The 17,343-nt window shown below is 41.9% G+C and overlaps 1 protein-coding gene across 4 annotated transcripts in view; it reads left to right on the forward strand.

Moving 5' to 3' along the window:
* Window positions 1–16,595, forward strand: part of Tcf20 (transcription factor 20) — a 104,582-nt gene extending 87,987 nt beyond the window's left edge. For 2 of the 4 annotated variants that reach the window (XM_041671752.1, XM_041671751.1), the window contains exons 4-6: window positions 8,397–8,446; window positions 9,665–9,787; window positions 13,654–16,594. In XM_041671752.1, the coding sequence (XP_041527686.1) occupies window positions 8,397–8,446; window positions 9,665–9,748 (134 nt within the window). In that variant the 3' untranslated portion in view covers window positions 9,749–9,787; window positions 13,654–16,594. Of the gene's footprint in view, window positions 1–8,396; window positions 8,447–9,664; window positions 9,788–13,653 lie in introns of all 4 variants that reach the window. The other 2 variants (XM_041671753.1, XM_041671754.1) reach the window with 2 other exon arrangements.
* The last annotated feature ends 748 nt before the right edge of the window (window positions 16,596–17,343 follow it).

Genomic DNA, 17,343 nt, shown 5'->3' on the forward strand with positions numbered 1-17,343 from the left:
AAAACCTGAAAGTGATATAATATTACCCCAGTAAAGAAGAAATGCCCAGCATCAACTCCCAAATTTAAGAAATGATAGAAGCCAGGCGGTGGTGGCACACGCCTTTAATCCCAGCACTCGGGAGGCAGAGGCAGGCGGATCTCTGGGAGTTTGAGGCCGGCCTGGTCTACAAGAGCTAGTTCCGGGATGGGCACCAAAGCTACAGAGAAACCCTGTCTCAACCCCCCCCCCCCAAAAAAAAAAGAGAAAAAAGAAATGACAGAAATAGTTGGCTGCCTGGACATTCACCAAGGTTTCTTTGTAATGTTGGGGCATGTATCTTCGGCCTGCAAGCCTAGACTATTTGACACTTTTTTGTGACACAAGATTTTTTGAAGTACTGTCCCGCTTTTTCTTGGCAAAGTTTGGCACTTTCTTTTGTGTTGTGCTTGTCCAATTTAGACAGCATACCATCAGCAGTTGAGGCAGGGGCAGTTTCTTGTCCAGTGGCTACGAAAAAATAAACTCCATACTGAGTTTCTTCAATGTCATCATCTCTAAATTAGATTGGTGCTGCCAGGAGCAGACATGTCTCATTGTCATTTTTTTTTTTTTAAAAAGATTTGTATTTTATTAAAACATCTTAAATGTTGTATTCTGTAGGTCTATGAAGTGTTTGAAGACCACCTGTCTACCTAAAATATATCTGTTTGACCTTGAAAACATGACTGTTATAGGTGACTAACTACTAACCTGCATTTCCTTTATCCTTAATAATTTGTGATAATTCCAGGACTAGACACTTGCATTACATTTTAAAATGAGCTGCATAGGTACAATACCTTGAACAAGAGTAAAAATGTATGTACAGTATTTTCTAACAAAAATAATCTTAAATTTACATCAATATTCAAAAATATCATAAATAAGAGTAGAAACATACAGTATGACAAAAATAACCAATAATATTGGTATCAGTATACAAAAATTCAAACCAAGGTAAAATATTTAAAACTAGTGGTCCTTTTTTGGTTTAAAGGTAGATTTAATAATCTACACTCTTATCCTATCATTTCTATATCCCCCTCTTTTCTTTTCAGAACAACATTCCTGAATCTAATTTCCTTTTTTCAGCTTTTTTTCCTGACCATTACCAATAACAAGCTGTAACCAATTCCCCTAAATGGTGACAAATATTCATAACCCACCAAATGATCAAAACTCACTCACCCCACCTCTTGGGAATGTAAGCATCATGTTTTATAATTATTTCTTCTTGTTTTGGGGCAATGGCATCTTTAGGGGACTGTGAAAAAAAAATTGGTTAGTTATCAAATCCTGGAAGAGCTATCTCTGTATCATTTGTTGTCCAGTCTCTGTGTAATGGGAATGCAGGGCTTGTCTTAAGTCCTGGCTAGAGTAGTCTGTGAGACTGGACCTTCTTACCTAGCTATCTTGAAATTGTCCTGAGCAGTTTATCATCCACAGCCTGTCTTTGTGTGTTGTTTTTCAGCTTAGTGGTGTTGTTCTATTTCTGGTAGAATCGTCCTTGTGGGGCCCCACCGGACATTTGGAGACTTCAAAGGTTGCTGTTAGGCATGGTCCTGGTTCACTGCAGAAAACTTAAACATTTTACATGTCATGCAGCAGATCTCGAAGAGAAAGGACCATAATTTGTTATGTACATCCAGAGTACAAAAACTTAATTCCTAGTTATCTGATAGAAACTCAAACCCGAAGTCATGTATAGGAAGCTAGATGAGGCCTTTTTCTAGAATTAGTTAGTACTCTATATGACCATTAATATGACAAAAAGTTTAATATATATATTAATTTTACAAATTTTGAAATAATATTTATGCTTAAAAGATGTTTTAAAGAGTCAAACCAAAGAATTATGAGATTAGTGGCAATAGAATAGTCCCTTAATTTTGGTTTTTCTTCTGTCCTGTATCTGGTGGTTCTTTTGACTTGAGACAGAGATTTTGGATTTTCCTTTTAAGAACCATGGTTGGGTTTCGTGAAGGAGAGAATCATGCTCCAACTCCAAAGCCAGTTCTACTTTTTAATTAAACTGGTACTAAAGAAGACCACTTGTATTATGTCTGTAGAGAACAGCAGAAACAAACATTTGGAAAGATTTGTGAAATTTTGTTCTGTTGGAGATGTGATATACCAATAGACCAATTTACTCTTTTTCTTGGGACATTTTCTCTGGATGATCCATCCTTTTCTTCAGATGTCTCATTTGTCCCGTTGTCATGAGTTCCTTAGTTGGATGCCTTCATTCTCTTGAAAAGACAAAAAACCCTGTCCCAACCCTAATTTGGGAGAACTTCCTTTTTGGCAAGTTATATCTGATCAAATGAAAAGCATTTGTCAGCCTGTAAGTTAGTTTAGATTGGATGGTCATGCTGTTTCTTGAGCTATCACCTTTTCTAATCAAGAGATCTCTCTTGTTTGAATCTAATCTTTATAATATTTAATTTATGGTTTCTCCTGAAATTTTTGTTTTATTTTCTAAGGCTGTTCTATTATCCAGAGCAGTATGGTTTTTTGTTTTTGTCTTGTTTTTTTTACAGTGGAGGCATTAAGTCCTTTAATTGCTCTGGGGAGGAGTTTCCCCCTTGGTGACAGAGAATGATTCAACCAAATTTGATATGGGAGTATGCAAAAGCCCCCGCCCCCCGCCCCAAGGCATTTCCCCAATGGCAAAGGGTTACCTTGTCATTCCCTTGTTGATCTACATTCATTAGTCAGATATTGTCCTTTGCTGCACCTTCTGCATACTCCAGGAGGCAGGAGTCTTCTCTTGGTATTATTACTAGAAAATATATTGTTTCTAGGAACACCCTGCCTACCCTTTTTAGGTGATTCTGTTTACTGCAATTGAAACATCTGACATTTTGGGTTTTTTTCAAGTCATTGGAAATCACCTCTCTTATCCAAGCATGATCATGGTTATGAGATTCAGTATTGACTATCTCGAATCTATTGTTCTGTGGGTGCTGACCTTGCCTTTAAAGACCCAATTATCCTTTTGCATCGTGAATTAACATTTTCAAAATCCAAAGATTCACTTATAGTTTGGGTTGCTTCTAAGGCTTGTAGCTTATCAGTCAAAATTGCATTATTTTCTTTAGTAATCTTTTTCTAAGGTCTGTATCTTGGCACTTATATCAACCGACTTCTTTAGGGATAAAACAATTACCAAACCAATAATGTTTATAACTGATATTATATAAATCTCAGCTAAGTTAATTATTGTCTCATTTGAATGTTCCATTTTAAACCTTCCCATTGTGGAAGGGTTTATATACAGAGACCTAAACTTCCTCTATCATAATAGTTTTTCCCATCTTTTAATGTAGGAAAAAAATCTCTGTCTCTATATCTCTCTTAAAATTAATTTTGCCCCTTTAAGAATTCCAAGGTGTCTCACCAAACAGCTGATAATGACAAGTATAAGACTGACTGTCGCATGTCTAGGCAGAGAACACAGGTGTTATACAGTCTGGCTGAGGACAGCTGCCACTGATAATATGTCAGCATCCTGAGGAAAGGGTTCAGGGAAAGCCCACAACCCATGGGAAAGGAGCCAAAGAGTCAGCCATCCGAAAGGTAGACAGGGAGGAACGTGTGACCAGCAGGAAATGAAAGCACAGAGCTGCCTGGAGGAAGAGCTGGCTGGTGTCAAGGGGCTAACTCTGGTGGAGTTTGGGGATTCTGGAGATTGCTGTAGAGAGGCTGCAACAGGAAAATCCCAGACTCACTCAGAGGACTTGGGGGAAAAGAGGAACAGCTAGCCAGCAGCACAGTGACTCCAGCAGGTGCAACTCAGGCCTTGGGCAAGTGACTATTTTGTGAATTGTTGCCCCAAAAGTTGGGCACCAGATGAAACTTGAATTAATCTTTATCAGTAAAAAAAATGGGAGTCAAATTTTGGAGTAAGAACTTGAAAGATCAGAGAACAGGTAGCAGTCACCATTTACTTATCACCTCTCAAATTCCTCTGTCCAAAAGGGCCAAGATCTTCTCTCAGCCCCGCCTTACTGCTTCCTGTCTCCTCTATCTACAAACCTCTATGATCAGCTAGTGGCAAGCTCTGCCCAATGATTCCAAGCAAGTTTTATTTGTCAGGCACAATCAAAATATCACAGAACAAGACAGTTTTCACGACAGAGTTTCTCTGTGTAGCCCTCACTATCCTGGAACTCACTCTGTAGACCAGACTGCCTGGAACTCAGGGATTTGCCTGCCTCTATTCCCTGAGTGCTGGGATTAAAAGTGTGTACAAAACCCCATGGTGGAAATTACAATTTTAAAGTTAAAATCAAATAGCTGTGTATGGCTCACAGCAGAATAGATCTTAATAAATCTCAGGCAGTGTGGCTGGAGGTTTTAGGAGATGGCAGTAGGAACACCTTTCTTCTAATAGAAGATTGCCAACCCACCTCATCAAAAGCAAGACCTCCGCTGAGAGTAAATAAATGATTCCTGTCTCTTTCTCTTCCAGTCTTGCATGTGTGCCTACCCAAGCTTCTCATTCCACCCCTACCCCTATTAATCCCATAATGTGTCTGTTTAACATACCTAGCCAAGTTTCCAGCAAGAGAGAGGTTCTGGTTCAGAGGTATGGTATGGCTGCCTCAGCTGTACTCGACTCTTTATGAGTGCAGAACTAGTATCAAAGATGCAGCTTTACAAGCTGTAGATACATTAGTCTTGATGATCCAAGTTGCAAGGACCTCGAGTCCTGCACAGCTCTGCAGGCATGGATTTTTGTGCTTATTCCATTGTCTCCTCAAGAGTTCTGTGTAATATGTCTTATATTTAGGGAAGGTGTGTTCATTGACCCTGATTGTGCCCACCCCCCCCCCCCCCCCAATCAGGATAAGTCTCTGGGTTTAAGTGGCCCTAATTTATTGGTGGAGTAACAGTATAACGTTTTCATCTGTGCCTTGCTGCCAGCATCCAAATCTTTGAAGAACTCTTGATAGCTCTGGAAGAACTTTCATGTTTGAGTGCCTGCATGAAAGTAGAGTCTTTGTTTCAGATGGTCCTGTGAGTCTTCAACTCCCCCACCCAGTGTAGTCCCACATTTCTGACACCGGCATTAGCTTTTCTGTGTTGGTTGTTAACGTTACAGGAGAGTTTGTCTTCAGATAGAGGATATAGTAATAAGAACATGAGTTCTGATTCTGGGAAAATGTTTAATACAAACAACACAACAATTGAGACAAGGAATAAGACTGTAGTAGCTCATTAATAATTCTGCTATGTGTGAAGAATCTTGCCTGGGGACATTTTTCTTTAACTTTCATGAAGAAATGTAACTGGACATTTTTCTCTGTGCTGAAGACCGATGTTTGAATAATGGGGTCAGAGCCTAGGGTGGGTTCATGACAAAACACAAAGGTAGGGCCTCTTCTGGAGGGGCTTTATCAGCTCTGAGGATTCATTCCTCCACGTGCTTTAGGAGTGGCCACAGGCTGTAGTGTCCATCTCCACTAGTGTGAGGATGATGTGCTGAGGTGGCTAGCCAAGCTGGTGCCTGCCTGTGTCTAGCACCAAGGAATCCAAAGGACAGTGGATAGTGTATATATGTATATGGATGGTGTATGTGTTTATATGGATAGTATATATGTGCATATGGATAGTGTATATATGTATATGGATAGTGTACCTGAGCTTTATGGATCTTGTTAGGAAATACTGAGCAAAGTAACCCCGGCCTTAAGGCTTAGAGGGTAATGAAAGTATTCTCTCCTAGAAGTGATATGGAGGTTGTGTTTGTTTCTGGAAGCCATCTTGTTGACTGGTCCACTTTGTGAGTCTTTTCTAGCTCATGTGGTGATCTGATGAATTGTTGCTTTGGTTTCTACCCTATAGGAATTCTGACTAGGCCCTGTGGACTACAAGGTAGTGTCAGGGTCTTAGAAAAAAACAAATCAGGTGATTGTTGCTGGCTGACCATGTGGGACCAGACACCTGTCACTACACTTGTTTGTACTCTTCGTCAGTAGCACTGGGGCAGTTGGATAACATAATCTCCCCTCTACCCTTCTAGCTTCTGAGCTTTCTGCCTGTGTTCTGACTTTTGCAAAGAGTGGAATTAGAATTCCTCATGACTCATAGATTTGTATGAGAAGAGAACAGAGCAGTGGTTCTGCAAGGGCAGAGGTAGGCACATTCTGTAACACTTCTTCGGGAGAATTCCATCTCCACAAGTAATATATATTTATATTATTTTAGTTGTGACTTTTTTTTTCTTTTAACTCAGAAAGAAACATTTTCTAACTTTAGGAAACATTTTATTAATGGCCTGTCACAGCTGGTCACACTATTCTGTTACTCTGAGGGTGAATGAACCCACTTGTGCCTTTCTGATGGTGCCTTTTGCAACTGACATGGTCCCTCTCCTGAATGCTTTTGTAAACCCTGTGGCATTATGGTGGCCAAGCTTCACAGGTGCTATGTTTGACTAGGCCTAGAGATTGGTGGCACAGTCTACTGGAGACTCCAGGTGAGAAGAGAATGCTTCCCTGAGCTTCAGTTGTCTGCCTCCTCCTGTTCTAAACTCACTGGAGCAGCAGGAGTCTTGGTCATGCTATGAACTTGTGGGTTTTTAATTAACATATTTTGTTTACTGCTATGCTTGTTGCATGCTGGAGGGAGGAGCCTAGAGGTTAGTTGAGTTTTGGGGGCTTGATCTGAGAAAACTGATAGCTCACTCTGTAGTTAAGATGATCTGAGACTCCATACATAGGCAGGTAATACTGAAGTGAGCCAAATTCTCTAAGTGTCTTAACTGTTCAGGATACTGAGGACTTGAGAAGTTTTCATTTGTGTTTTCCTCTGTGGCTATATAGGCTGCTAATCTGGGTCTCATTTTAAACTGGTTAAATAGTAAACTTACAGCTTTTTGCTGTGGTGCCTGAGAGCTCTCTGAGAGTGTGTGATCGATATTTATTAACATTCTGCCACCACATCTTGTACCAGTGACCTGGCTGTCAGTTTCTCAGAGCCATGATATAGAGAGTGAACTCATTAATTAGATTTATCTGCCCTGTTCCATACTGTACTCTTGTGCCTTAAAGCTGGACTTCCCTGAAGGCACATGTATTCTTGGCTGCCATCAGGCACGCTGCCACTGTGTTAAAAGTTGCAATATATCATTTTTTTTTTCTACTCCAGGAATTAAAATCATCCTTTTGGGATTTTTGTTTTCCCTCTAAAATGTGCCATGCCTATTGTGTGATCATGTCAGAAGTGTCTTCCTGTGTCTCTAGGGGCTGTGGGATGCAGGTGACAGCCTGGCTTCCAGGCTTGATCGCCATTCTGTCTTGAAAATTGACTCTCTTTTCAAGACCAGCCTGGTCTACAGAGCTAGTTCCAGGACAGGCTCCAAAGCCACAGAAAAACCCTGTCTCGAAAAACCAAAAAAAAACCAAAAAAAAAAAAAAAAAAAAGAAGAAGAAGAAGAAGAAAAAAAGAAAATTGACTCTCTTGAATAGACGCAAAAGGGGTGGGGGTCACTGTATTTCAGGTAGTTTTGTTTTGTTTTTTTTTTGTTTTTTAAGAAAAGGTTTTGCCTTGATCCTATAGATCCTGTGAGGTTAGCTGAACACTTATTTTAGAGATTATCTTTGGTTAATTAAGCATTGCCATTTTGGAAATACAGAGAGAAGTCTCTAATGGAAATCACCCTTTCTTCCTACAAATGAGTCATTGATATGTTTTGGGAGATTTCATTTCAGTCTTTTTTTTTTTTATGGTTTTTCAAGACAGGGTTTTTCTGTGGCTTTGGAGCCTGTCCTGGAACTAGCTCTTGTAGACCAGGCTGACCTCGAACTCACAGAGATCCACCTGCCTCTGCCTCCTGAGTGCTGGGAGTAAAGGTGTGTACCGCCACCACCCAGCAAAAAATGTTAATGAAATTTAAGGTTTAGTTACATATTTGTATATCCTGGTTGGGGAGTGATTTTTGTGTAACTATGTCATGATTGTTTACCCTTATCATCAATCACTTTAAAATACTAAATTTTTTGTGATTTGATAACATGTTATTAGCATGGATGATTTTGGATGTCACTGATGTTTTCTTATTAGAAAGATAGCAAGACAGAGTCTGAACTCCAGCTGCCATGTGAACACCCCATGGCAGTTCCCTGGAAAACCCACTAAACATAACAAAACTAGGAAAAAGTGTATGTGTCCTATGGCATCTGACTTTTATGCAACTACTTTTATTTTTTTCACATAAATAAAGAGTATTGCATATGTACATTCAGAAATAAGAAAGGAAATAAGTCAGTATTGAGGTGTCTTGGGTGCCTTTCTATCAGTTCAGCCAGTATAGCCCTGCTGTGGTTGAGCTCTCACAGGCTCATCTGACTGTCTCCTTGGTTTTGTAGATTGTTTGCTGCATGAGGAGAACTTCTCGGTGAGATGCCCCAAGCACAAGGTGAGTCATAGACCTCTGCACTCTTAAGTGAGACTGGCTGTGTAGCTGGAGAATAAGGGTAGTTCCCCTTGAAAGACTTAAAGTCCCAAGCATTGACAGGCTTGGCCCATGCCTGTCCGACCAACATATACCTCTAGCTGAAGCTCTCTCCTAGTCTTTGAAAGTTAGGGGGTGCACAAAGCTAAAAGATAAAAGAATCCCTGGGGCATGGGACCAACACCCTTTATGGTAAGATGGGAAGAGGTATGGTGTTTTGACGGGGGTGTCTGTTTAATATAAGAAATTAGAAGATCAGACTCAGTGAAACTATTGCTGCTTCCTACTTGAGTTTAGTAGAACTTTACCCAGTTCATGTATCAATTCTTATTGAGTCGATGCAGGGCCTGGTATAGAAACATATCTTTGGCTAGGAAATAAGAGTCAACTCCAGAGCTTGGGGAAGCTCTCATTCTCTCCCAAGTAGCACAGCAGAAGTAACCCAACAATGTATAGGGATGGCTCACCACTGACACATTTCCCAGTGTGTTTAAGTGGTGCTTTAGGGAAGGTGGAAAGATGAGTGTATCTCATTTTTTGAGATGCCACAGAAGGCCAGATGGGGTGAAGGAGGGGGGTCAGGGTAGAGAGCTCTGCTGCCCATGCTTCCTGCACTTCAGCTGTCTAGGTGAGGTTACACTGACATCTGGTGGTCATTGACCATTCAGTCCTCAAAAAGGACCAGGAAAAAAACAAAAACAAAAAGATTGCGGTGGTGGCGCACGCCTTTAATCCCAGCACTCGGGAGGCAGAGGCAGGTGGATCTCTGTGAGTTCGAGGCCAGCCTGGTCTACAGAGCTAGTTCCAGGACAGGAACCAAAAGCTACGGAGAAACCCTGTCTTGAAAAATCCAAAAAAAAAAAATGAAACAAAAAATGAAGGAGTCATCTGTAGAAAATTGCCCTCAGAATGTTCCTGGCAGACTCTTATGTTTCCTTCTAAGAATGCTTTCAGAGGGGATCTCAGGGTCAGACAACATTCTCTCTATTTTTACCTGTGATCACATTTTGCCTCAGAAAGCCCCATCTGGGTGTCTCCTGTTTGTCATTCAGTACTGACTCTGCTTTTTATTTCCTTTTCCTTGTGCCATTCCTTTCCTTACCGCTACCCTCCCTGGTTCCTACTCTGTATTTTCTGTTCTGTCCTTTTGTCTTGTCTCCCCTTGGCTTTGGCCGGTGTCAGCCTCCCCTTCCGTGCCCTCTCCTCCCCTTGCAGAACAAGACCGCGAAAGGCAGCCTCAGCACAGAGCAGTCGGAGCGGGGGTGAGGGGGGCAATGTGCACGTGGGAATGGACAGCAAGCACAGGTGAGTTGGGGCCTGCTGGGCTCCCACCACCTCCTCACCAAGCTCCATGTGTGTCCAAGCCTCCAGCCTCTTATGGCCACAGACTGTCATGTGGATTTTTAACAATGTCAAGGGATTAAACTGATTGTAGTGAGTGGCTGTAGATGGGCCCTGGAAGCTTGGTTTACCCTTCCTGCCCTGCTCTGTCACCGAGAGATGAAAAAAGTAGGGTGTAAAAAGAACAGAATCACTGTGATGTGGGCTTTGCACAGTGGGCTGAGAGACTAGCTGTATTGAGGTATCGTTCTCTAAGTGGGGGGATCTTCTTTTCCCACAGACACGGCAGGCATATTCTCTGTGGAGTGTGCCCTCTTCCTGGATACAACTGGAAGGTTTTTCCATTTCTGGAAAAATCAATGTTAATTTGAAGAACAATTGAATTAATCTAAGAGTATGTGGTTTTCCTCCTCCAAGAAAATGTTTAGTTGGTAGTTCAGGTGCTAACTTGAGAGAAGGCTGTTTGCATTCTACTGTGGGATAGGTCTGGATGCAGATGTGGGTCCCCCACGACTCACTGGTGGGGATGGTGAGTGCATTGCTATTATGCTTTTTCTCTATGCCTTCCTCTTGCAGGGAGTAGGGTTAGCAATGCCTGGAGCAGAGCACAGTGTGAAAGACAAACCGGAACCACTTTATTTGTTCTTGGGGCACAAGACCCAAACATAAGAAGACTGTGGACTTACAAGACATTGTCAGCTCTGCACTTACAGAAGCTGTTGGGCTTTACAGGCTGTGCCTAATCCTTCTGGTACAGTGCTGTAGCCCTCAGGACAAAGTGGTGGGGAGATACGCATATGGGTTTTGGAGAACTGTATTGGCCTTCAGTGGAACTTACGCATTTGATTGCCCCTGTGCCTAAGTAGGCTCTGCAGTCTCTGTAAGAGTCTCTATATTGACCCCAATGGTCGGAGTCGAACTCTAAGGGGACCATGTGCTAGATCCCTGAAGTAAATGTATGTTAGAAGGCTTGGGTGAGGGGCTGGAGAGATGGCTCAGTGGTTAAGAGCACTGGCTGCTCTTCCAGAGGTCCTGGGTTCGATTCCCAGCGGCCACATGGTGGCTCACAGCCGTCTATGGTGAGATCTGGCGCCCTCTTCTGGCATGTGGGCATACATGGAGGCAGAATGTTGTATACATAATAAATAAATCTTTGAAAAAAAAAAGAAGGCTTGGGTGAAGTAAAAATGAGTTCATTTGGAACTTGATTTTAACCTGAATTCTAGCCTGAGTTTTAGAAAATTTGGGCCTTGGGAAACCATCTCTTGGGGACCTTGGTTATCATCCCTACTCATTCTTAGATGTTTCCAGCTCTAGACTGGAAGCAGAATGGACTTTGAGCAGAAAGACTGAGCCGTTTTAACTCCATCCTTCGTGGGCTGGTATCTGGCTACAATAGACCTGACCTTCATGTGGGGATGGGCTTCAAGTCTTTTGGGGTTTGCAGCAGTCACCTATTGAGTAAAAGAGCAGACCCTGTGTTCAGTCATAATATCTGGAATATTCTTTGCAAACACATCATACAATAAAAAAAAAAACGTTTCTAGCCTTATCAGTTCAGTTGTTACATTGAGGTCAGTCATTGCTTTTCAAAGGCCAATCAGTTATTGAAGCCTCAGTGGTGAGGGACAAAAACAAACCACTGTCCTCAAGGAATACTAGTGCTCAGGATAGAGTCACCGTTAAGTCACACAAAGCAGAGATGAGACAGTGAGTATGCATGTGTTCTGACCTACTGGTAGCCCATTTCTTCACACAGAACGTTGTGAAAGGGGCTTTGTGACTGAGGTTAAAGCTTCTTAGTATCTCTATGCTTCTGTTTCCTATGTAAAAGAAATAACAGTGATGAACTCAGGAGGATTTGACAAGGCCTTGGCAAATACAGAGCACACTGGCTACTGCATGCTACCTAGTTGTGTGTTTCTGAGAGCTAAAACTGCTCTTTCTAGAGAAAACACCCAGTGCTAGGGACTAGAAGATGTTGCTTCAACATGTGGGGTTTGTGCACCTGTCCTCGCCAGGCTAAGAATGTAAGAAAGGTAAAGACTTTGGATACTTGCCCAGTAGGCCATGTCCCATCCATTTTTGAGGATGATAAAGCATCTTATCATGGTAGGCCTGTGGTGTTGAGATAGTAACTTCACCAGGCAGTGACGATGCCCACCTTTTATCCCAGCACTTGGGAGGGAGAAACAGGCGGATCTCTTTGAGTTTGGGGCCAGCCTGATCTACAGAGTTAGTTCCAGGACTGGCTCCAAAGCTACAGAGAAAACCTATCTTGAAAAACAGAGCTAGTTATAGGACAGCTAAGGGTCCTATACAAAAAGAAACCCTTTCTGAAATCAAAGAAAGATTGTTACTCTTTGGGTTCATTGCAGGTTTAGACAGTCTTTTGACAGAAGGACTCCTGAATGTGGCTTCTCTGCTGGGCCCTGAGATGTAATAGATAGGGAACAGAAACCATCATTTGAAGTGATGGTCTGTCCTGGGTGCTAGGAATGCCACCTACCCATATGCCCTGCACAAAACAGCCATGCTCTGTCACCAAGAGATGAAAAAAGTAGCATGCAGCTCATCCACAGATGAATGAGTGCCACCTCAATCCTAGCTTCTTCTAGGGAAGTGCTGCTGGGGTTATACCTCCAAAAGGAAACCCTTAGTCTATCACATTTCCTCGATTCCATAAATCAGTACTGAGTCAGAATTTGATTCTTCTTTAGGTAGGGATCACATGTACTTCAGAGAAGAGTCTGCCTCTGAATCCTGGCATAGCTGAGCTGAGTGATGCCTGCAGTTGGGAGTCAGGCTTAGAGTTTGGAGAAAGATACAAAGGAAGCCCTCTCAGGTTCAGGCCACAGTTCAAAGGGAATTCTCTTCTCCTTGCTGAACATCAGATGCTTATTGTTTTGTGGTTGTAGAGTAGAACCCAAATCCCACATAAGGGTTCTGCTACTGAGTTAGTCTTATCACATTTCCATTCTTAGTGATAATCATTTTGGTTTTTGAAGATCCCCTTCCCTTATTCTTTCAACTGCTGTTGTTATGGACAGTAGCCACATACCCAGTACAATTTAAAGAGAATATTTACCGTCTTCAGGTTGGAATGACAGAAAACTCACAGGAAACCTAATTACCTTTCCTCAGCCATGTCTCATACAATGAAACACAGTCCCTGGAACCTAGTTAGCAAAGGATTGGGTAACTATACACCCAAATCCTGCATTGAACTAACCAAATGCTTTGGGCTGCAAGTGTCACCTCCCTGAACTTGAGCTTCCTCATCTTGAAGATGGATTCAAGCTACCTTAGTGCCATGGTAAAACACCTGTATTCCCAGAGCTGGAGTCTCAGGCTGCACTATATTATACTGCAAAGTGCCTTCCACCTTACTGGACTTTTTGTAAAGGGCAGGTATGTGCATGTGTGCTTATGAAGGGTACATTCTTAGGTCCTTTACACAATCCAGCCTTCTTAGCTGTTGCTTATTGGTAAGCTTTGTGGAGGCAGGACTTGGGTTCTACTCTGAAGTTTATCTATTGGTGGCGAGAACAGGAGAGACTTCAGAAAGAGATGAAGAGGAATCTTCTTTTTTCTTGATCCCTTCCATGCAAGGCCCATTAGCTTAAATCACTGCTCTTTCCCCATGTTTGGTCCAAAGCCTCATGATAGTGCTAGCATTGATCTTGGATGTGTTCAAAACCAGCCGCCATCTACAGAAAGGTATGAGTGTAAGATAACCTATTGAAACTCATCTCCTCCCATTGCTACCACAGCTGTGCTGAGACCATATAGACCTTCACATCACCCACTTTCTCCTGCTTGTTTTCCAGGTGAGACTGTGGAGATGAGAAGGTGGTGGACACACATGATGGAATGGAATCCTTCTGCTGTGCAACCACACCCCACCTTGCCCTGCCCTGCACCCCCATTGCGCCTGCCCATGCCAGCACTTCCTTCCTATGTTCTCACATCACACTCAAACTGGTGACACCACAGGAAAGAAAGACACAAGATGTTGGAATGGCTGTTTCCATGGACACAATCTCCATAGTGACAATATGGGGGAGGGGGGAGGGGGCTCATGGGGAAGGGGGGGTTAAAAGGGAGGGATAAAAATATATATATATAAATCTATTTTTAGTCTGGAAAGACTTTGTTTAAATGAAAGGTGCGCTATCCCTTTTGATTCTATTTTAAAATTATCTAGTTAATTCAAAATTCGTTCCAGTGACAATGAAATTTAAATGTGAAATTGAATTGAACAAACTCATCTCATAAAGGATGAGGTGTGGCTTTGATCTTTAGCCTGTCTCACAACAATTCAGTGAACACTAGACCAGGACTGAAGGAGCAGACAAATGATACCACCTTTCCTCTGGTCAGCCTGTCTCACAGGGGAGGTTTGTGGGGAGGGCAGAATGGGGATGGTCATTTTCAAAAGTGGGGGAATGATGTTTAAACTCAAAAATAAATTTTTTCCTTTCCAGAAACACTATTTATTTATTTTTAATTTTTTTTTCTTTTTGGGGGTGTTGGTGGTGGAATTGGTAGATGCCCCAAGGTCATGTCTGTGCCCTGGATCACCGTGGCTCCACCAAGTAGGTAAAGTGGCCCCACAGCAACAGATATACTAAGGAATGGCTTCCCTCTGGCGCCCTCTTTCCTTGACACATTCCATGTAGCTAGGACCCATGGGGACCCACAGGATCCATGGAACCCATGGAGGCCCAGGCCTCTGCTGCTGAAATAGGCCAGGTCTGGGAGAGAACAGCGTGTGAACCAGTTGGGTGGGTAAAGCTGGCCAGAACCACCCACCCTAACACTTTATTGCTTTTATTTTTATAATGGAAAAGGGGGCTTGTTAGATGTGTGGCCCCATGCTACGTGAATCTTTATGTTGTATTGTTTTGTTTTGTAAATTGTATAATTTTTAAATATATGAGTTTTAAAAAAAGAAAAAAGTACAAAAAAAATCTTGTTAAGGCCTTAAGAAGGGATATGTGCATCTTTCAGGGGTCACTCTGCCGTGGGGATAAAATAGCTGTTTTACAAACAGTTTTATTTAAAAAAAACAAAAATCGAAAAAAAAATCAAAAAAATCAAAAACATAATAAACTTCATTTTAACCTTGTGTCCTTTTTCATTTACTTTAAGTGAATGTGTCTCTTCCTTCTTCAGGATAGCCTCCCAAAGGGGACCTTGGCTGAAACCAGACCCAGGGTTCTTTTCTACCCCATGGGACAATTCTGACTTTTTGAAGTTGACATGAGGATATATTCCTAATGAGCATTAATTTTAAGGATTGTAAATGTATAATTCAATGTTAATGGACTTTTTTTTAAGAGAACAGAAGAAATATTGGAAATAGTGTTTTGAGTTGGAAGTAAGTAATTATAAATGAGTTCTAGTGTGTTCATCAATTCAGGGCCGCAGAAATGGCAGGTTAATTTGCTTTAATGACTATACCGAGCAGTGTGGTCCATTTCTCACCTCACCTGCCTGGATGGTGGTATGGATGTGAGTGGTGTGCTGTGTTAGCCATGGGACCCTGCTCAGGCAGCTGCACAAGACCTGAATAGAAATGATAAACACAGCTAAAATGCAATTGATAGATTTCAGGTGTCAAGGACTAAGTCATAAAACTTGAAAAATATGTATTTTGAGGAAAATACTCTCCTGACAGCAGATGTTTGTCACTTTGCCTTTTGTTCCTTTGTTTGCCTTTCCATTTGCTGATGATACCAGAGCATGGCTTCAGTCATGATTGTCTGTGTCTTTCCTTAAACTGGATTCAGAAAAAGTCTGAGGTGGGCAGTGGCCCTGTTAGGCTCTTCTTGATGACAGTTTTCTGATGTCTGCAGTACCCTAGCTGAGTGTGCCTTTCAGCTCCTGCAGTTTTTAAGGTCAGTGCATGTGTGTTGTTAATAAATTTTTTAAAAGCAGCTTTTGGTTCACTGTCGTATTGGATGGAAGATGAGCTCCCATGTACCTGCATCCTCCAGTCATGTGCAGCCTATCCCATTATTAATGTCATCAGTGGAGGAGCATGTTTGTTGTAAGTGATGCACCTACATCAGGGTTTGCTCTTGGTGCTGTACGCTTCGTGGATTTGTACAAATTTATGATGCCCGTGTATCCCCATAACAGTCTTTTACAGGACAGTTTGCCACCCAAAACAGCTGTGCCAACTGCTCCTCTGTTTCCTCACCAAACCTGACAACCACTGATCTTTTTTTATCATCTTCATAGTTTTTCCTTTTCTAGACTGTCATATAATTAGAGACATATGTATGTATGTGTGTGTGTATGTATGTATGTATGTAGCCATTTCAGATTGGCTGCTTCCAATTTAGTACTTCGCATTTATGGTTTCTTCACATGTTTATGGGTACACAGCTTATTTCTTTGCTGCTGCCAAAAAATACTCCATTGTCTAGATATGCCCAGTTTTTCTAGCTTCTTGTTTGCCCAAGGATATCTTGATTGCTTCCAATTTGGGCAATTATGAGTCGACTTGCCATAAATACCGTGTGGGTTCCTGTGTAGGCATAAGCTTTCAGATTAATGTGTCGTGTGATGAGAATATGTCTTGTTGTAAGTTATGCTAAACTTCTTTTCAAATGAATATATCATTTATATTCTCATGACCCATGAATGGGAGTTCCTGTTGATTTACATCCTCACCAGCGTCTGGAGGTGTCTTTTTTTTATGTTGACTATGCTTGTAGGTATGTAGTAGATTCTTTCCAATACTCATTAAAAACTTTAAATTTTATTTCATTCTATGTCTATGGAACTTTTGCCTGCATGTACAACTGTGTGTCACTTGTGTGCCTAGTACATGTGGAGGTCGAAAGAGGGCAGAAGAGCCTCTGGAAGTGTTGTGAGCCGATAATGTGGGTGCTGAGAACTGAACCTCAGTCCTGTAAGGTCAGTGCTCTTAGCCATTGAGCCATCTCTCCAGCCCCTCTTGTAAGTGCATATTTAAATTGTAGACTTGCGATTGTTTTAGAATTATGTACATCCTAGCCATGGTTTCCATGTATTCAGTGGCATTGAATTTATATATGTCGTTTGAGAGCTAATATCCACAATTTTTACAACTTAAAACTTGCAAAACAGAAACTGCCCATTAAAAAATTTCCTGAGAGTTTGGGCCTACTTTCCAACATTCCACTGTGTTTGATCTCTGGCTCCCCCAAGTGATAGTTGTTGGGACTGCCACTCACGAGACTGCCATCTTGTATTCGGCACTCTTGGGAGGAGCTGTGTGAACTGGAAGTTCCTCCTCTTAATGGACCTGTGCTGGTTGGCTGCAACAGCTCCATAATTGGTTTATAAAATTCTCATGAAAGGGTTTGGGTCTTACAGGCCTCAGTGTGAAGCCTATTGGGCTCAGGTGTAGACTCAATTCACCTTATCAGTGCAATACTTTTGAAGTCCAGTCTCATGACAATGTCCAAAGGGCCCACCAGTACATTGTGCCTTTCACCCCATGATAGAGGTCCCAGATTATGGGC

The sequence above is a fragment of the Microtus oregoni genome, unplaced genomic scaffold (assembly GCF_018167655.1).
Source record: "Microtus oregoni isolate MIOR12 unplaced genomic scaffold, Mior012 000022F_ref0000154, whole genome shotgun sequence".
NCBI lineage: Eukaryota > Metazoa > Chordata > Mammalia > Rodentia > Cricetidae > Microtus > Microtus oregoni.